This window comes from Dermacentor variabilis, chromosome 8, assembly GCF_050947875.1.
Source record: "Dermacentor variabilis isolate Ectoservices chromosome 8, ASM5094787v1, whole genome shotgun sequence".
Lineage (NCBI taxonomy): Eukaryota > Metazoa > Arthropoda > Arachnida > Ixodida > Ixodidae > Dermacentor > Dermacentor variabilis.
Window position 1 is genome coordinate 129,377,393 of NC_134575.1, and position 22,157 is coordinate 129,399,549.

Genomic DNA, 22,157 nt, shown 5'->3' on the forward strand with positions numbered 1-22,157 from the left:
CTTACTTTTGCCACAAATGTTCTGCCCGAGTCCATCGAGGCCGGCTATATCAAGCTCCGTGTTCGCCCATATGTTCCTAATCCCCTACGTTGCTTCAAGTGCCAGCGTTTCGGTCACAGTTCACAGAGCTGCCGAGGCCGTGAAACCTGCGCGAAATGCAGTGCTCATGAGCACACCTCGGAATCTTGTGAAAACTCTCCCCATTGTGTAAACTGGAGCACGCTGCATACTCGCGGTCGTGCCCAACCTGGAAAAAAGAAATTGTGACGTTAAAAGTAAAGTCAATTATAAGTTTCAAGGAGGCACGCAGGCGGGTATCCTACCTGCCCAAGAACACATTTGCCGAAGTGGCGCGTCAGGGCGCAGCGCCACAACGGTCTCCGGCGGCTGTCCGACCCACATTCAGTGAGCCGGCAGTGACGCCATCCGCCCTCCCCCTCCCCCGGCGGATGCAGCTAGTGCTGCTACGCCAACCCAGCAGACGGGGCCATCTACCTCCGGGCAGATGCCCCCAAAGGCCTCGTCCAACGTGCCGAGGCCTTCACGTCAAACAAAGCGCTCGGAAGAGCGCGTGTCCAGCGCCTCGCAAGAGGCGATGGACACAACCGCTAGCAAGACGGCGCCACCAGCGCTTAAGGAGCGGCGAGGCACTCTCGATCGATCCAAAAGAGACAAAACTCCCGTCACGGCGCCAGAAAAAGGCCCGTGAGCTAACCTCAGTCTCTTAAACACACAGCACCCAACACATATATCATAATGGATACACAAATACTACAGCGGAATGTTAGAGGACTTCTCCATAACCTTGACAACATTAAAGAACTACTGCACAAACACAATCCCAAGTTGCTGTGTGTTCAAGAGACACATCTAAAACGCACACAAACAAACTTTCTTCGCCAATACACCATCTTCCGCAAGGACCGTGATGAGGCTAACACCTCGTCCGGTGGTGTAGCAATCCTTGCAGACAAGTCCGTAGCTTGTCGCCAGGTGGCATTACAGACAACCCTCGAGGCAGTGTCAATTAGAGCGATTATTTTGAAGAAGTTGGTAACCGTCTGCTCCATTTATATACCTCCAAGCTATCATCTCCAAAAAAACCGATTTCTATAACCTGATAAGTCAGGCTGCCGGAACCCTACATACTTTTGGTGATTTTAACGCCCACAACACGTTGTGGGGAGACGCGCGCTGCGACGCAAGAGGCCGACTTATTGAAAATTTTATCCTGACCTCTAATGCCTGCCTATTTAATAAGAAGGAACCAACAAATTACAGCCTTCAACGCAATTTATATTCATCCATAGACCTAGCAATAGGCTCTGCTTCCGTTCTGCCTCATCTTGAATGGAATGTGATCAAGAATCCTTTTGGAAGTGACCACTTCCCTATAACTTTAAAATCAATAACGCAACATGACAACCCTCCCCGGTTTCCCATTTGGAAAACAGCATCGGCTGACTGGCAGCATTTTAAAGAATTTACTCATTTACCACTCGATTTTATAAACAATTTTAGTATACATGAAGCTCTCGCATATTTTACTGCTTTTATTATTGATGCCACTGAAAAGTTTATCCCGCGAACAAATGGTGGTTGGTTCACTTAAAAGACGTGTTCCCTGGTGGAATGATGACTGTAGAAATGTGCGAAAGAGGCAGAATAAGGCATGGGGAATGTTGCGTAGGTCGCCGAATGCAAAAAATCTTATTGAATTTAAACAAATAAAGTCACAGGGGAGGCGCATACGGCGTCAGGAGAAGAGAGAAAGCTGGGTGAGGTTCCTTTCAGGTATCAGCTCTTACGCACAGGAGGCGAAAGTTTGGAATGGCGTAAGAAAGCTAAATGGGCAGCAAATAAATCCGTTGCCTTTGGTGAACGATCAAGTAAATACCTTAGAAGAGCAGGCAGACACCCTAGGGGAGCATTTTGAGCGTGTGTCGAGCTCAATCCACTATTCCCAATCCTTCCTTAAACATAGAGAAATAGAGGAACGAAAGCCAATCACACGAAAATGCAGACAGAATGAACCGTATAACCGGCCTTTTAGTATTGCCGAGCTGAGAGCCGCCTTCAATACATGCAAAAGCTCTGCACCGGGACCTGACAGGGTCATGTATGACATGATCAGAAACTTGCATACTGGCACACAAGTCACACTACTCGCACTTTTTAACACAATTTGGGCTGCGGGATACCTCCCATCCACATGGAAGGAAGCGATCGTAGCTCCTGTTCTGAAGCTGGGAAAAGCCCCTTCCTTGACGGTAAGTTACCGTCCGATAGCTCTAACAAATTGTCTGTGTAAGCTTATTGAAAAAATGATAAATCGCAGACTTATACATTTCCTTGAGCTCAACAATATGCTCGAGCCTTATCAGTGTGGCTTCAGAGAAGGGCGGTCGACAACCGATCATCTTGCGCGCATTGAAGGAAATATCCGCGATGCATTTATACATAAACAGTATTTCCTATCGATACTACTTGACATGGAAAAAGCGTATGACACGGCATGGCGTTACGGGATCTTGCGAGACCTGTCGGAAATGGGCATCCGTGGAAACATGCTGAACATAATTGAAAGCTATTTATCGAAATCGGCAGCGTATTGTCGCGACATTTTATACAAGAAACAGGTGTACCCTAGGGAGGAGTACTCAGTTGTACTTTCTTTATCGTTAAAATGAACACAATTCGCCCTTCACTGCCACCGGCCATTTTTGTATTCCGTCTACGTAGACGATATACAGATAGGTTTCAAATCCTGCAACCTTACAATGTCTGAAAGACAGGTACAGCAGGGCTTAAACAAGGTGTCCAAGTGGGCAGACCAAAATAGATTTAAAATCAACCCCCACAAAAGTTCTTGTGTCCTCTTCACAAGAAAAAGAGGTCTGGTCCCAGATCCTTGCGTAGAAATGGGCACGCAACAAATACCTGTGAACAATGAACACAAATTCCTAGGTGTAATACTTGACTCGAGGCTTACTTTCATCTCACATATAAAATTTCTTAAAGTAAAATGTCTAAAAACAATGAATTTACTTAAAATCCTATCCCACACAACGTGGGGTAGCGACAGACAGTGTTTATTGAATATTTACAGGAGCCTAGTGCGATCACGACTTGACTACGGTGCCGTGGTTTATCACTCTGCCGCCCCGGATGCGCTAAACATGCTAGACCCCGTTCACCATCTCGGTATCCGCCTGGCCACTGGCGCATTTAGAACAAGCCCTGTTGAAAGTCTATATGTCGAGTCAGATCAGTGGTCACTCCATTTTCAGAGAACGTACACCAGCTTTAACTATTTCCTTAAAGTTCGCTCAAATAAGGAACATCCGTGTTTCACAACTGCTAATGACTTGACGTGCGAAACACTTTTTCGCAATAGACCCTCTGTGAGACTTCCTTTCTCACTGCGTGCAAGAGAACTTAGCGCCGAAATGGATGTCCCAGTTCTCGAACATCGCCTAACGCCTCCAGCTAAGCTATTACCCCCCTGGGAGTGGCAGGTGATAGACCGTGACATACCCTTTGTAGAGGTCACAAAGCACGCTCCTGAGGTTGAAATTGCTATGCATTTCCGTGAACTTCAATCGAAGTACTCCTGCAGCGAATTCTACACAGACGCGTCAAAATCACATTCTGGCGTATCTTTTGCTGCAGTTGGTCCCTCATTTTCTGAATCTGACGTGTTGAATCCTTTAACAAGTATCTTCACTGCAGAATCCTATGCAGTACTGTCCGCAATAAAACATATAAATTAAAACTCGACAGAGCAATCGTATTTGCAGACTTGTTAAGCCTTGTAAAAGCGCTGAACTCCTTACAAAAGTTTACAAATCCGGTTTTCATTGAACTTTACTCACTCTTATGCAGCATTTATTTATCATATACGCATGTAATAATAAGTTGGATACCTGGCCATAGAGGTATCGAGGGTAATGTACTGGCTGATAAAATGGCCACATCACTCACATCACTGAACACTTTTCATACAGCTGCATTCCCTGTCATAGATCTGAAGCCTTTCTTGCGTTAGAAACTGCAACAACACTGGCAACGCATGTGGAACGCAGAAATAAACAATAAACTGCACGTTATAAAGCCACAGTTAGGTTTTTGGCCCTCCCCAACAAAATCGCGGCGAACAGATGTCCCATTCTGCTGCCTAAGAATAGGCCACACATTTAGTACACACAATTTTCTGCTTACTGGAAATGAACCGCCAACCTGTGGTCGATGTAGTGAGAGGCTGACCGTCCTCCACGTCCTCATGGAGTGTCGCAAAGCCGAATCTGAAAGAAACATTTTCCTCTTGCATATCGTTATTGCGTACCTCCTCACCCAGCTATGTTTCTTGGTAAGGAGCCATTTTTTCAACACCAAAGTACTCCTGAATTTTTTAAATGAGGTTGTACTACATGTTATGAGCCCAATAAATTCGTAGCGCATCCTCTTTCCAGAGGGAGCCGCTGTGATAGTTGTTTTATATAGCACATGCCTCCAGGCCCTAGTATGTCAAGGGCTCTAACGAGGCCATGGTGCTGTAGTGAATTTTAGAAACTTATGCATTTTTATATCGTATCATTATGTTGCAATGCACGTTAATGCTCATAGTACACGTCATTTGTCATCGCCATAATTTTATTACACGTACATTTTACGCACTTTACAGTGACTATATTTTAGGCCCCTTTACAGCCACGGCACATCAACTTCATAGAACCCATCACTCCACTGCGAAATCACTAACACTTGCATGGCGCTCTTTGGCCATACCTGGCCCTTGCGCCAATAAAAAACACACATTCATTCATTCATTCCCACAAGTAACGCCGAAGGAAGTAAAGAAAGCCTTGGGAGCTATGCAAAAGGGAAGGCTGCCGGCGAGGATCAGGTAACAGCAGATTTGCTGAAGGATGGTAGGCAGATTGTTCTAGAAAACTGGCCACTCTGTATACGCAATGCCTCATGACTTCGATCGTACCGGAATCTTGCAAGAACGCAAACATAATCCTAATCCATAAGAAAGACTTGAAAAATTATAGACCGATCAGCTTACTGTCCGTTGCCTACAAAGTATTTACTAAGGTAATCGCAAATAGAACCATCAACACCTTAGACTTCTGTAAACCAAAGGACCAGGAAGGATTCCGTAAAGGCTACTCAACAACAGCCCATATTCACACTATCAATTAGGGGATAGAGAAATGTGCGGAATATAATCAACCCTTGTATATAGCTTTCATTGATTACGAGAAAGCGTCTGATTCAGTCGAAACCTCAGCAGTCATTGAGGCATTACGGAATCAGGGTGTAGACGAGCCTTATGTAAAAGTACTGAAAAATATCTCTAGCGGCTCCACAGCCACCGTAGTCCTCCATAAGGAAAGCAACAAAATCCCAGTAAAGAAAGGCGTCAGGCAGGGAGATACAATCTCTCCAATGCTATTCACAGCGTGTTTACAGGAGGTATTCAGAGACCTGGATTGGGAACAATAGGGGATAAGAGTTAATGGAGAATACCTTAGTAACTTGCGATTCGCTGCTGATATTGCCTTGCTTAGTAACTCAGGGGACCAATTGCAATGCATGCTCACTGACCTGGAGATGCAAAGCAGAAGGGTGGGTCTAAAAATTAATCTGCAGAAAACTAAAGTAATGTCTAACAGTCTTGGAAGAGAACAGCGGTTTACGATAGGTAGCGAAGCACTGGAAGTGGTAAGGGAATACATCTACTTAGGGCAGGTAGTGACTGCGGATCCGGTTCATGAGATTGAAATAATCAGAATAATAATAATGGGCTGGGGTGCGTTTGGCAGGCATTCTCAGATCATGAACAGGAGGTTGCCATTATCTCTCAAGAGAAAAGTGTATAATAACTGTGTCTTACCAGTACTCACGTACGGGGGAGAAACCGGGAGGCTTACGAAAAGGGTTCTACTTAAATTGAGGACGACGCAACGAGCTATGGAAAGAAGAATGGTGGGTGTAACGCTAAGGAGTTAGAAAAGAGGAGATTAGGTGAGGGAACAAACGCGAGTTAATGACATCTTAGTTAAATCAAGAAAAAGAATTGGGCATGGGCAGCACACGTAATGAAGAGCGAAGATAACCATTAAGGGTTACGGACTGGATTCCAATGGAAGGGAAGCGTAGCAGGGGGCGGCAGAAAGTTAGGTTGGCGGATGAGATTAAGAAGTTTGTAGGGACAACATGGCCACAATTATTACGTGACCGGGGTAGTTGGAGAAGTATGGGAGATGCCTTTGCCCTGCAGTGGGCGTAACCAGGCTGCTGATTTTATATATATATATATATATATATATATATATATATATATATATATCAAGCGTGTCGGCTTTTGTACATGAGCCAACGAAGATTCCAGAATTATCGCTGGTGCCACGCCAATTACTATACAATTCGCGCCGCGCATACAATCAATTACAGAAGGCTCGGTGACAACGGATAGAACCATCGATACCATTCGAAGAACTTATATATATTGACACGTGTACTTGTTTATCTTTATCGGGAGACCACGTATCACCGCCAAACAAATGTTATCGCACAGTGCGGGACGCGCCTGCATGTATCGGAAGTTTCTGGAATGTTATCGATGGTTCCATCCCCTGTGTGATGTATGAAAGCCGACGCGCTTGACCCGCTGTTCAGATTTTGACAATCGCCGACTGTGCTCGCCGCTGTCGCCTGTTTTTGTAGCCTGTGTAGCCTGTTTTTGTGGGCACAGGTTAGCCCAGGTGATCGCTTACGCTAGCTGGTCGCTGTCATAAGCGGAATTAAGGCAATTATTCTACGACCGAAAAGGAATGTCTCGCCATCGTTTGGGCTACAACGAAATTCCGCCCTTACCTACATGGCAGGCCATTCAAAGTCATCAGCGACCATCACGCGTTGTGTTGGCTAGCGAATTTAAAGGCTCCTTCAGGACGACTGGCGCTGTGGAGCCTCAGACTACAAGAATACGACATCGCTGTAACCTACACGTCCGGACGAAAACGCTCCGATGCCGATTGCCTGTCAAGCGCCCCCATTGACCCGCCGCCGCTAGAGGACGAGGATGACAAAGGCTTATTTAGAATAATACGCGCGGAAGACTTCGCTGAACTGCAACGAGCAGACCCGGAGCTAAAAGGCCTTGTCGAGTATTTGGAAGGGCACACCGACGTTGTCCCTAGGGCATTTAAGCGACGATTATCTTCGTTCTCGCTTCAAAACAACATACTAGTAAAGAAGAACTTCTCACAAGTCCGCGCCGACTACCATCTTGTTGTTCAGTCAGCGCTGCGTCCAGAAGTACTGCCCGCCCTGCATGACGATCCGACCGCTGGGCAGCTCGGATTCTCCCGGACGCCATCGAGGATACAGGAAAGGTATTACCGGCCGCGCCTGATCACCGACGTTGCCCGTTGCGTTTCCAGCTATTTCATGAAAACTGAAGAGGTTTGATCGCTAGCACGCCCAGCATGCTAGTCCAGGTTATTTCAGTGGTAAACAAAATTATACACACAGGTCATGCGACACACGCATAACTCACACACATCAAAGAACATGCATAATTACAGTATCTCCCTGAGACCGGCATCCTAGGTAAGTTAAGAACGCCCTCGCAGTGCGGGGGCGCGCAGGCTGCGGTACATTCTGTGATCAAGTGCAAGTTATAGCTCGAATATACACAAAGGTATATTTAGTGCGCTCATTAGGACCGTAGAGTTTCCTGCAATTACTGGAGGGATCTATGGCGCTGTGATCGTTTGACCACCATGGGAATGATGAGTAATACATGAATTTGTCTGATCTTCGTGTTTGGGTTTAGAAGTTCTTGTGGCTTCGTTTATTGCTCTCTGGGCCTAAAGTGAACTAAACTAAAAAAAATTATACTTTTTCAATACAAAAGGTGATAACACTGTGCAAGCATAATCGCAGCTGCAGTGGTTCCGCTTGTGCATGCATTCGTGGCATACTTCTTTCAATATCGGGCTTCTATGGTAGACGTCCTGTGTTCAAATTCTGCTGTCTGAAAACTTTAATAATGTGTACTTCATTATTTATAACGCAGTACTTTCTTTAAAATGACCACTTTGCAGAGACACGAAGCCGTTAAAGCCAGAAGGACGAAGTTTAGGCAAATCCATATACTACACATAATTCGCATGCTGGCTGAACTATCCTGCTTGCAGCTCCCGTAGACACTAGCGCCGCAGTTTCCTCTAGTAATTGTATGAAACTCTACGATTAGGACGACCTTTGGGAGTGAATTTACCGATTGCGATACTTCCTAATGCGAAATTTGAACGCAGCTGTATATGTGTTTTGGTTTAGCGATATATTGGTTGGCGCGGACAATCTGATCATGCGGCACGTTGCAAACGAGCTAAGAGTGGTGCGGCTGCATGCCTCACTAATCGGGAGAACCCGAGAGGCAGCGCGCGGTTGACGCGTGGCCGCGATTCAGAATGCACAGCTGCGGCTTTCCATAGGAAGGTCCCGACGCTGGTCCGGGTCCGGCCGCACCGCTTTTTACGGCGACGAGCCTCGCCTAGTCCCGGTGCAGTGCCGTTCCTGCTTCTGCAGCCGCCGCAGATAGACTTCCGTTCATGCAGCGCTTTGTTTTGACGCGCTCGCCGCATGCCTTATCGATGGCATCATCGGTGAACAGACGACACGCGCTACTCCGGCGCTATCTAGGAGCGATCGTCGCCGCAGAAAGTCCCCATGCACACTAGCAGTCAAACGAGCGCGGCGCGGCGCCGGCGTTCAAACGCATCTACGGCAGAGCAGCCACACCAACTGGCGGCGAGCCGCTGCGGCAGTCTCGTGACAGCATAAAAATATCGCCTCCTCTTTGTAGGTGCAAGATGTTTCGTGCTTTTTTTCCTTGCTTTTTGAAATAACTTCAATTGAACAAGAGGGGACACTCGACAAAAACTGGCAGCAGCAAACACGTCACGCCTAGTGTTATCCCATCCGTTAGCTGACGCGAGCACCGAAAAAAAAAAAAAGAACTGAGACGTTTTATTTGTTAAAATTCTTTTCCGCTAAAACTTAAAAGTTTTGAGTACAAATGAACTTATACTTTGAGGCTTATTTTTCTTGCGCTACCTAGCAACAAGCTAGCGGCACGCCAAACAGGCCATATGCTTACGTCAAGCGCCAGACACGCCACCGAAGCTAGCTAGGCCGGCTGCGCATGTGAAGTTCGCCTGTTCGGCGACCCGTTTCTTTTGGACGTAGCTTATTTGTTGGGCTCCCGGTGTATTCTTGCGTTTTTGTGCACTTCGACGTGCCGCCACTACTTCACTATTGGACTACGGCAAGGTAAGAAATTTTGTTTGACAATCTGCGACGCATTTCAAGGAATTCAGTGTTTTACGGCAGGCAACCGAGACTTGTGACGCAGTTAGCGAAAAGCAGCTCGGTCGTGGTGAGAAAGTAAGTTTGGCGTGTACTGAATCTCGGTGGGACAAGTTTTTGACGGTTTTGTGGCCCCGCATGAACATACGCCTTCTTTCGATATTCACGCTAGCGAAAACGCGACGAGCGATTGCCAGGTGTGATAAGACTGGAGTGCGCTGCTTGCGCCGGCAGAACGCGCAAAATTTCAACGTCGAGGAGCTCAAAAACAGCACAGACAGCAATTAGAGCAGACAGTATTCGTCATCTGCCTTGTAGCTCTTTTTACAGTGTATATCACCCTTGCAAAGCTACGCACATGATATATGAACAAAAGCAACGGACTTGTATAGAAAGTTTGGTGAGCCGATTCATACACTCATATATGTTTAATTTTGAAAGTTACCGTAAAAGCGACAGCAGCAGTAAAGTGGTTTCGTTTACCAGCTCGCTCACAACATACACATTGTACGATTTACCTCCACGGCTCACAAGAGAGCTGATAACAAGCTTTAAGTGAAGGAAATACGCTTTCGCTTTCTATCGGCAACGAATGAAAGCCTCTGACGCCTCTACCGCTGTCAGCGCAAGCAGTGAGAAAGGTAAATAAATGCAGGAATGTGTTACATGGGTGAATAAGAGGTGTATAGCGTAGTCATCCTATAGATACGGATAAAAAGAACTACGCACGACATGAATATTCCAGGACGACATTCCCACTAGTCGAGTGCATGCATTGGTTGCGTGTGGAAGCTACCGCCGGTCGACTTACATCGGTGCAACGCATAGGAACTGCAGTAGCAATTGTTCAAGGCACGAACAAATCAATTATCCTGCGACAACCATTTCTGTTCCTTCGAATTTCGAGATCAAATCGACCACAGCTCGAATGCACAACCGGTTTTTGCAGGTGTCAGCAAGAGAACGGGTAATCGCACGACACTTTGCTTCAAATGCGTCGTGGTAGCACCGGCAGCTGAGTAACACATGTCACCAAGGCCTGGACTTCGGCAGTGTCCGCAAATTAAAGCTTGTAAACATGCGCAAAAAACAAGAAGCGAACCAAGACACTATCATATGCATAGGATGCGTGCGCGAACGAGGCGCGAGCCATGCCATCTGAGTTTAGCCATTTCAAAAAACAAACGAACAAGAATGTGACGTCACATCCGGTTAAGAAAAATTCTCCTTTCTCACCTTCTTTGAGCTCACGCAAGGGCAGCGACCACAGTGCCCTCGGGGACGACGTTCAGGTCTCAAGGGGCCGCTCTCAATGGTCTCTGTCGTTCGCGTCTTTAATCTCACGCTCCGCGATCGCTCTTTCATCCTTCGCTGTTGTGCTCGTTCGCTCGGTTACGCCAAGGCCGATGCTTGCCGCAGGAACGGGCGCCTAAGAGCTGCGCTCTAAAGAACATTGCAATTGCGGATTATATGTGCGGCCATCCTACGCGCTTAATTTTATTCTAGTATTTTGTATAGGCAACGTTAAAAGGATTATGGTGTAGACATGTGCGATCATGTCTGTCAAACCCACGCGGCTTTCAAAAATTCCATGTTGAGTCACAAGTGCGAATGGGTGTATGCTGCTGTTCCGGGTCGATCCAAATAGCATGAGGTGAACGCCATGCGAATGAAGACACCAGCTGAACCGCCTTTCCTAGAAAGCGGTATTGAGATGTGCTCTGACTGAAGAATGGCTGTGTGCTAAACCATAAGCACAGTCAGCGTATATGCTATCCCTTCATGTCACAATGACAGGGAAGCCGCTGCAGTGCGGAAATATGGCTGCACGGCATGCAGCTTTCTACTGCACCTTAAAGTGCCCTTCACCATGTCTGGCCATATTGTGCTGACAAACGCACAGCATACAATGCGCGATAACGATCGTGTCTGCGAAGTATTACATCGCTACGCGCCGTGGAGAAATCTGAAATTTCAAACCGAACGCAGTTTTCCTTTCTCGCGACCGCCACGCTCCCAGCCAGAGGATGACGTGCACGTGCGCCTCCGCACACGTGTTCGCGCTGTGACTTCGCTCGTAGTGACACGTGACTTCGAGAATTATTCAAGCCAACATCTGTTATTTCTGCAATATGTTGCTAGAATAGGCGAATTAAACCTTAGAGAAATAATAAAACACACAAACCGAATGTCTGAACGTTTCTACTTTACTTCGCACCGCAGCGAGAGATGTACTTCCGTTTCGTCTGCTCGTTCCCAAGTCATGCGCGCAGACACCGAAACTATGTCATTTTCTACCGTGTTCCAGCGCGGCATCATGCTCTCAGATCCGCTTGTCTGCCTCAGTATTCGCGTAGTGCAGACTTATATCGCGTGTCAGGTGTCCTCGTGCACAACTCGCGAAATCGTGTGCTGTGCAGAACGAGACAATCTCAACAGCATGCACGCGACGCCGTCAACGGAAGGCGAGGAGAAAAAAAATTATGCAGATCCCACGCACGTGGCAGTCGAGGTAAGCGAAGCTTTCTGTGCTGTTTGCTTTGATTGAAGATAATTAGCAGTGACGTTGACGGCGAATGTATAGTTTCTTCAACGTTTTGTCCAACACGAGAGTGGTGAGTTGTTAAATGCTACCTCGCGAGCACCACTACTGTTTCTATGCGTAGTACACAAAACACAAAGCAGAGGTGTTTGCTTGAGGCGTTGTTGTGCGCCATATTTGATAACCTCTGAGAGGGCTGAGCATTGTCATTGCCTCACATGGCACATCACATCGTGGCAGAAGTATTAATCTCGATTTGGATTATGTGGCTGTACGTGCCAAAGCCACAATCGGATTATGATACAGGCCGTGGTGGCGCACACCAGATTAATTTTGGCACCGTGGTGTTCTTTCACGTGTCCCTAAATCAAAGTGCGCGATCGTTTTTTTTCTTTTTTCGCTCCGTTTACATGCGGCTGCCGCGGTTGGGATCAAAGCCGCGACCTCGAGCCATGCCATAAACGCAAAGCTACCGCGGCGGGCACAGAAGTGTTGATTTGATTGACGTACGACCGCTTCCGTTGTACCGCCTAGACCCTGTGGTGCGCTTCGATTAATGTGGCTCTGCTTCCGCACGCCCTGCGTAAGTTGTCCGTTAGATATATTTGCATGGTTTTATTTATCATAAATAGCAGAGACGTACCGTACCTTGAACTTAAGCTTATCCAGCGCTTCCTTGCCTTCTCAAGTCACCTTTTCCCTATACCCTCGCCCCCCCCCCCCCTTGTATTTGTATGGGAACTGCGAGCGAAGAGCGGCAAGGCGTCGGTTCTACCCATTCTCTGTCTCATCAAGACGGCAAGTTGGGCCAGTTGGTTGGGATTGATAGCAAGGTTCGTTACAGCGCAACACAAGACAAGGACAAAAGGATGTATAAAATGACGAAACGGCGCTGACTCTCAACTGATATTTTATTGAAGATATGTTTAACATATAAATAAGTGCCAGTTGATAACCATGCTATGCATGAGACACAGATGCATCGAAGCAACTGTGACAAACTAACGCATAATCAAAAGTGAGGTAGGTAACGCGCAGTTCCTTTTCATGAAGAGTGATGGACGGTTCGCTGATACATGCCTTGTCACTAATCTTTATATTGTAAGCCTCGGATATTTCCCTTGTCAGCTGGCTCGGGTGTTTAAACATGACACTAGTTATTTAAAATTCGGGGCGACAACCGCACGACTTGCAATGCTCCGGGAGATGAAGTGGCGCAACCCCTTGAAGATATAGCTCGTGCTCCCTAAGTCGAACCTTCACACATCGCTTCGTTTGTCCCATGTACTCTCTACCACAACATATTGTAATGACATTTACAGCCTGCTTAGCACAAGTGATGTACCTGTTCACATGTTTGAGCACATGTTCCAGCACACAAGAGCGTCTCATGTGTGCAGGAAATATCCCAGGTCGGTCAAGCCCATTTTGAACTCTAAATCCGGTCATTCTAAGGTAGTGAAGCGGGCTATAGCAAAGACTATTCTAAATGCTCATATGTCGAAAGCTTCTTTTTCTGATCAGGTAAATCGTTTACTGGACGCTGGTTACGCCGAAGTGATTATTTCATCTGTGAGTGAAAGTGTGCTTCGCGGCATCGGGCATGAATGACGAAGGTATAAAAACGAAATTAGAAGAAAAATAAAACGCAGTAGTACCGTATGTAGACAAGTTAGCGCATGGGCTTAGGGACGTTGGTTCAAGGTACAGCACTGATGTTCGCTTTTCTGCGAAACATGATAGGTCGCATATGCCCCTCAGTTGATAATTTGAAGGATAAGCAAGTGCAGGGAAAATGCACTGTCAAACATGTGAACAGGTACATCACTTGTGCTAAGGAGGTTGTGTATGCCATTCCATTATATTATGGTAGAGAGTACGTGGGACACCCGCCGTGGTTGCTCAGTGGCTATGGTGTTGGGCTGCTGAGCACGAGGTCGCGGGATCGAATCCAGGCCACGGCGGCCGCATTTCGATGGGGGCGAAATGCAAAAACACCCGTGTGCTTAGATTTAGGTGCACGTTAAAGAACCCCAGGTGGTCAAAATTTCCGGAGTCCTCCACTACGGCGTGCCTCATAATCAGAAAGTGGTTTTGGCACGTAAAACCCCAAATATTGATTGAGTACGTGGGACAAGCGAAGTGATGTGTGAACGTTCGACTTAGGGAGCACGAGCTATCTCTTCAAGGCGTTGCGCCACTTAATCTCCCGGAGCATTGCAAGTCGTGCGGTTGTCGCCCCGAATTTTACACAACTAGTGTCATTTTTAAACACGCCAGCCAACTGACAAGGGAAATCTCCGAGGCTTACAATATAAAGATTAGGGAGAAGGCATGCATCAGCGAACCGTCTATCACTCTTCATGACAAGGAACTGCGCGTTACCTATCTCAATTTTGATTATGCGTTAGTTTGTCACAGTTGCTTCGATGCATCTGTGTCTCATGCATGTCATGGTTATCAACTGGCACCTATCTATATGTTAGGCATATCTTCAATACAATATCAGTTGAGAGTCAGCGACGTGTCCTCGTTTTATACCTTCTGTTGTCCTTGTGTTGCGCTATAACGAACCTTATTATGAATCTTTGCCTCATCTCCCCCTCCTCTCTTTCATTCCATCTAGCTTCCCTCTGGACTTGCACGTTGTAAGGTAAACGCTTTGAGGGGGTCACGGATAATTACAACTTTCAAGAGACTGCTATGGCGATAATCCGGGAGCTCCAGAGGGCATTGTGCACATTCGACGCGGTGCGGTCCAAACGAGTTTCTCGCGTCTCTTCTCTGCACGCTCCTTCCATGTATATACACGCTCTGAACTCCCCCCCCCCCGACGTGGTGCGCCGACAGTAGCAGCCACTTGACATAAAATTTGTTACAGCGCAATCACATGCAGCCACAAAGTATGAAGGACGGGACACACGCGCTGTTTTACTGTCAACAAAATTTTATTGACGGAAGACGGATACCTTATATAAGGGGAAAGGCAGAAGTGAAGGGGGAAGGGAGTGATACAATCGGGGAAAAATGACAATGCGCATCAATGAACGGACGTGCCAGCAGTCAACAGAATCAGCGCAGAAAAAAACAAGAAAACGAAAAAAACTAGAAAAACGCTACCAAAAGGCGAGGGATATTAACATACATTGAAATCAGTAAGCAGTCGCTTCCAAAAAATGAAGCTCTGCAGCAAAAAGCGATACAGAAGGGGTGCTTACGCACTTCCTGCCATATTTGTGTATGTGGAACGCTTCCAAAGTGACGCGCGCCGTCGCGTCGGCACTCTTGCCAAGAATCTTCGTCTCTCCCAAACGAGCCTCGCATCCTGTGCATTCAATTACGTGCGCGACCAAATGTGCGTACTTGTCCTTTAAGTTGCTTAAATTTTGGGCATGTTCCCCCAAGCGTTCATTAATGCAGCGGCCGGTTTGGCCGACATAAACCTTTCCACACTTCAAGGGAATGGCGTAGACCACTCCTGTGGAACACTTGATGAACGGCTTCTCATGTTTTAGCTGACAACCTCTTTTTTTAGAGTTGCAGATGCGTGGCCATAACTGTGCCAGCTTGTTGGGTGCCGAAAAAACAACGGAAACCCCATGCCTGTTGGCTACCTTCTTGAGACTGTGGGAAGTCTTGTGCAGGTATGGCACAACCAAAGGCTTGTCGGTCTTCCGACGGTCATCTTTTCCTCGTGATCCCAGTTTTAGCTTCTGAAGGAGGGTCTCAGACACTGCAATCAAGACCGAATGGGGGAACCCCGCCGCCAAAAGTCGGCTGGCCTGATTCTCAAAACTTTGCTGCATCAGGTGCGGGCACGACTTCTGAAGAGACGATTCCAAACAGTGCGACGCTATAGCTCTTTTTACTGTTTTGGAATGCGTTGAATCATATGGTAACAAGTCCTTTTTTGCGCGAGGGAAGTAGCCCCAGCAAACGTGCTTTTCATGAAAGGTTAGTCTCAGGTCTAAAAACTAAGACATCTGCGTCAAGTAGTTCGTGGGTAAAATTTAGCCCAAGTGCATGCTTGTCAAAGCGCTTGTGTCCCGTCCTTCATACTTTGTGGTTGCATGTGATTGCGCTGTAACAATTTTTATGTCAAGTATGCACCAACTCGCCCAGAAAGAAGTTTTAATGAAGTAGCAGCCAGAACAGCAGCAATTCCCTTGAAAAGTCGATAGCAAAGAAAGCTTCACTTAAAAAAATGACGTATGCGTAAAAATGACGTATGCGCCGTGACGTATGCGTCACGCGATCCTCGAGGTCTGGTATATGAGCGAACGCAGGAAAGGAATTTTGCTTTAGGAGTCTAGACGCAGAAAGTGGAGAGAGCGTCTATTTTGGCGGTGAAGCACGCCTCCTGAAATCATGGGTTGGCGATACTGAAATATTTCTATCTCGGCTGTTACTGGAGACGACTTGAAAACTTTTTGCGGCAGAACGCTCCCTAGAAGACACGTAGCAAGTTTCAGCGTATAAGCGAAATTTGCTATGGGGCCTGGTGAAGGGCCCTTTAAAGCAGCCTGCCAACGTTTGGGTGACCTTTACCAACTCACGTGCAGCCTTATTTTTCTTAATCGCCGTGCGCTCATGAACAGCTCGACAACGACGTAGCTGTTTGCCCACCAACGCCCCTGGGTTGCTGCACAGCGTTGTACTACCAAATGAAAGTGAAGAAATAAATGTAATATTGAAAAACCCGAATGTCGACAATAGGCGGTCTTTAAGGTGTCTTGGCTTCTAGATGTCAGAAAAATATCTCGTCTATGATGAGCACCTATATAGCTTACAATGGTCGTTATTGAGCCATGAGTTACAACATAATAAGTAGGACATGCTAACAATGCACCGCTGCTTATTTTTCTAGCAGTTCTTAACTGATCAGGTGAAGCCAGGAGTACTCAGTCGTCAATTACATCAATGTCTGCGGATTCAAAAGCGTAAACTTTACTACAAGCTTATAGTTCAAGGAACGTGAGCATTTAGAAATTGCATAAAATTTTGAACCGTATTGCCCTCGGCAAACATTTCGTAAGATAAACACTGTAAACCTGAAAAATAGGTTTACGTTTCCCTCTTATTCGTCGTTATACACTGCATGCCTCACACGATCACTATTGTGGCGCACTCTGTGCATTCGTTGTAAAATTTATAACTAGTTAAGAAAAGTAGTCCTTTTTTGCGTGAAGCATGCGCATGACGACGGCCCTGGCGAGGACACGTGCGCGTATCTTGTTCTAGGCGCAAATTGATATGGCCTGTCCGAAACGTACACGACGGCCAACGGGGTGGTTGTCCCTGTGTCCGTCACACTGTCAATGAAGTTGCTAATGTGTTACTCAACACACCCCCCTGGCTTTCTTTAATTAAAGGAAAGGCGTGGCAGTTTGTTAGCAAGTCGTCTATCAGTGACCACACACGTGCAGAATGCCGTGGAAAGTTCCTGCCGCGTTATCCGGCAAGAAGGTCGCTTGTGCCGAGAGCTCTGTCACAATGTGTACTGTTGCCGTACAGCATCCAGGTGCTTGTGTACCGTAGATCGGACTGGTTTCGCTCAACGGTCTGCCTCAAACACTCTAAAACTGGGCTACAAAATTCCGCTGTTGAGCGTCTGGCCATACAGAACGAACTGCCCATACCAAATGCTGGGAATGTAAAAAAGTACGATGAGCATTCGCTTTCTCGAGCTCCGTGCTTGCCTGGCTTTTAAAGCGAAGTTTTCTTTGCCTTTTCCTTCGACTTTCCCACTGCTGCTGCTGTCGGCACGCCACGTTGAGTAGTGGTTCAGAGCGTGTATATGCATGGAAGGAGCGTGGCAGGGAAGAAAAGAGACGCGAGAAACTCGTTTGGACCGCATCGCGTCGATTGTGCACAATGCCCTCTGCAGCTCCCGGATCATCGCCACATTAGCCTCTTGACAGGTGTAATTATCCGAGAGCCCCGCCAGCACTTACCTTTCTACCAACGTGCAAGTCCAGAGGGAAGCTAGATAGAACAGAAGAGAGGATGGGGGAGAGAAGGCAGAGAATGGGTAGAACCGACACAGTCTCGAAGCGAGTGAACAGCCCTGCCACTCTTCGCTCGCAGTTCCCATACAAATACAAGGGGCGGGGGTAGGATAGAGAAAATGTGGCGTGGGAAGGCAAGGAAGCGCTGGATAGTTAAAAAGAACTAGTTTTGAAATTTACCACCTCGTATGTTCACAGAGAAGAGACAAAGAAATGTAAAAGAAAGACAGGGAAGCTAACCAGAAGATATATTCGGTAGGCTATGGCGTAGCAGAGAAAGGAGAAAGGGGTGTGAAAAGTTGAGAGAAAAAGAATAAATGAAAAAAAGCGACCCTCATTCCATGTAGTGAATCCGTATTTCGCGGTAGCGTACTTTATCTCGTTTCGGCCATCATTGTTTATCTAATTATTCTCTTATTGCTTACCTAATTGTTTATGTTATTGTCTGCAAGATAATGGGAAGGACCTGAAGGGCCCCTGCACTGGTCTTTGTGTCCATTTCTTGCTGTCTTTTAGTGCGCAGAAAATTTTGCACAAATATGTCAAGCCAACTAGCCCGCCTTTGTCTTATGGAAGGACCCACTCCATCCATACTACTTCATAACGTTGAAGCACCGACTGTTCTTTCCAAGAGCCGAGTTGTGAGGTGCCATCCGCTCCGAGCAGCGCTACCTGTGCGAGTTGGCATCACGCCAGTTGTGCCGATGACGTGATCCGCAGTGCCGCTCGCCTATACTTATGTAGGTCATCCATCATCCGCCGTGACATCTGCGCCGCCATGGAGGAAGGAAACTAATGAGAGGCCCTACCCCCTCCGCGCGCTAGGAGAAAAGTGTGGAGGAAATGACGTAGTAGGTTCTCCTTTGTTTTGCTGTTTTATTTCTTTGCTGTAGTGGCCACGCCTTTTGGGCCACAATGTCGGCTTTGTTATTGGTCTGTGCGCACACACGTGTTGCTCCGTAGGTTTCGTACCGTGGCAAAGGCGCCGTGCGGGCAGATTTGCGTTGGTCTCCGTGTTTTGTTGCGCTGTGTTATCTGGACCGTGCTCTACCGGATGTTGCTGTGGCCAGATGGGACACGAGGGACTAAAGTTCGTGAAATGAACGCGGATGCAACGCTGTAGGCAATGTACCGCGCCACGACAATGGCAACGGATGAAGGAATATCCGCGGGAAATTTTGCCCTCTTTGGTGGAATCATGCTAACGTGCTAACGATTGTTTAGTATTGCTGCGGAGCGCACGAGTCCGAACAGCACGGTTGCGCGCAGCGCGGCGTGGTTTCGCGAGAAATGTAAACAAGAGAGGAGAGCTGGCCCAATAGGCGGAGCAACGCCATGAGCAACGCCAACTTCCGGCTTCGCTTTCGCTTCACAGAGAGTGACGTCAGGGCCTCTCCCGAGTTTCCTTCCTCCGTGTGCGCCGCTGACCTCATTCATGGCGCTGTGCCAACTTTTATCGCTGAGCTTCACACATACGCATCGCGAGTCTTCGAAATGGGGGCATACAGGCTCACGCGTGAAAAACGATGCAGAAGTGTATCTGTGGGCGTTGTCGCAGTCTGTGAAGGCCCCACGTAGTCATATTAGTGTGGACGTCCCACTAATACATTCCACATAACAGAGGACTCAGTCACAATTTGTCACGCAGTCCGGTATCTCATAAGTAAGACTGCAGCGCCTTTATGGCGGCTCGTGCTGATGTCATTGTAGGCCAGTGCCCCAGAATTTTAGTTTGCGTGAGTGGGAGTTTGTCCAGCTGGTCTAACGTGGCTGAGAGTGGTCGCTCATTGCGGGTCGAAACGAGGGCACTCGCAAAGAAGCTGAGCGATCGTTTCGCTGCACCTGCAGAAGTGTCAAACAAAGTTGGCAGTTGGCCATTCCAATTCATTCCATTCCAATTCCAGTTGCCCATTTTTAGGATGCTAGTCCAAGCCATAGACGGGCTAGAAGGGTGCAGTCACGCCGTGGGAGGTCGGTCGAAATATAAAGTTATAAATTAGGGTCCAAGGTGTGAAGGCGTGCGCTACTAAAGTCGGGTAATTTCATTGATGCAATGTTAGGTTACACGCAAATGGGCGAAGTTTTTTCGCTACATCGACTCTCGAAAGAAATGCAGGTGCCGCCGTCATAGGCTGATTGGGCAGTTGCGTTAGCTTGATTATTTACATACATGCCGCAGCGATTCGACAATCATTGAAAAGCGTTGCCTCTGCGTTCGGGCTGGCGTGGCCTATACACTCGTATACATCATTTTCTTCTTTTCTATCTAACCGCAAAGTATAACAGTACATTCTAATGCACTATTTAGTGACCTAGCGACACCATTTCACCGTCTTCAATAGCCCGGCTGTGCGGTCCTTAGGGATGCCAAATCCCGCTAATCCATTTGCTGAAAGCACGTTCTGTATGGCAGCGTTCTCACTTGTGGTCAAAACATTCTGAAAATAATGTTTTAAGGTAAACACGAACGAGGATAAGTTCAAAGAAATACACTGCGCACACTAGACGAGGGCGAAGAACACAACGCCAGGACTGGCGCCAACTTCCAACTAATTTTATTCAGAACGAGAAATCACGGGAAAGTGAGATGTCCACCCAATCGTAGCAATTGGAGGAAGTGCAGAACTATTACGCCAAAGACTTGCATTTGCTTCGAGTTGACAAATTTGACTTCGCCCTGCCCTCTGCTAGCCGCTTGGTTAGCTTAGATGGTGGAGTGGTTGCCCCGGAAAGGCGGTGGTCCTGGGTTCGAGTCCCGGACCAGGAGGAATTTTTCAACTGCGAGGTTTTTCTTTCGAGGAACCCGTATGGATTTTATTTGTAGCAATTGCTACGATTGAGTGGATGTCTCATTTTCCCTTAATTAATTACTTAACTCCACGTTGTGCGTTTCCGCATAACTATTGTCAGAACGAGAAATCCTTTATATCTACAGCCAGGTCACGTGATCACACTGAACATGCTACAGCTGACTCTGGTCAAACAAGGATAAGTAACAAAAGTAAACAAAACGAACCCATAGTTTGCATTAATATACGCACGCAATGTGGATTTTCTGCAGGTCAGGAATTCGTCGCAGTCCGATGTGAGGACGGTACGGCGCAAGTATTCGACGCATACTGTCCGCATTTGGGCGCCCACCTGGGAATGATGGGTCGTGTGGCGGGAGACATCATCGAGTGTCCTTTCCACGGATGGAAGTTTGATTGTAAAAACGGATCTTGCACCCACGTGCCGTACTCCGTCAAAGGTGAGTGGGCTTGGTAAGCTTTCAGAGCTGACGATTTCACACAACCATGGTTGAAGGGTTCATTCGGCCAGTTGGCAAACTACCAAAGTCCTGCGTGCACTGAATATCTCCCAGCAAGAGGGACCGAGGCACTGGTTATTTTTTCTAAGTTTTTCTAAGTTATTTCAACGCCAATACAACGCAGTGCTGCGTCATATATCTTTGTACCAGCAAGACTATCTACTATCTCCACTCTGTAAAGTATTCATTCACACAGTTCTCATTGCAATGCGCTTCCTAACAGTAAGCCCTGAGAGTAGCTATCATATACGTAATTCTCCAGCGATGAGCCGCGACGAGCTTTCTAAACCGCAATGAATTATCTCGTTCCTTCCTGCAGCCCCTTCTTTCGCCAAGGTGAAGGTCTGGACGTCTAAGGAACTCCTCGGCCTGGTGTTCGTATGGTACCATGCAGACGGCAAGGCACCCTCATGGAACGTACCAGAGGATATATTGAGCCACACTCTGGAGTCGAAGTCTACGGGACGATTCGAGCACTCGGTGCACTGCCACATCCAGGACATAGCTGAGAATGGCGCCGACTCGGGTCACTTCAACAAGATCCACAAGGCGAGCAGCTTGGTCAACGGCACCGAGTTCGAGAAGAACATGGGCGAGTCGTGGAAGGGCCGCCTTTTCCAGCACCAATGGGTGGTTACGTGGAGCCCAAACAAGCACGAGGCTACGGTGGTCATTGAGGCCTTCATATCTATCCTCGGCTGGAAGCCCGACTATCTGCGTCATCATGTCGAGGCTCGCCAGGTACATCCAAACAACACGCTGAGTTTCTCCTCTTTCCAGACACTATGCTTATGTTAGAGCCTGCCAGCTCGTTTTGTTAGAAATAATGCGAAATGTGGATTGAACAGGACAACATTTTGCGATAGAACGCCCTGTTTACTTCATAGTGCTGCCTGGTGAAGCAGGTCAA

General features: G+C 47.3%; 1 protein-coding gene across 1 annotated transcript in view; it reads left to right on the top strand.

Annotated features, from left to right (window-relative positions):
• The window catches only part of LOC142591271 (cholesterol 7-desaturase nvd-like), a 63,493-nt gene that overhangs the window by 22,323 nt on the left and 19,013 nt on the right, over window positions 1-22,157 (top strand). Inside the window, exons 5-6 of the mRNA XM_075703607.1 lie at window positions 20,999-21,187; window positions 21,567-21,988. Coding sequence (XP_075559722.1) covers window positions 20,999-21,187; window positions 21,567-21,988 — 611 coding nt within the window. The remainder of the gene's footprint in view (window positions 1-20,998; window positions 21,188-21,566; window positions 21,989-22,157) is intronic.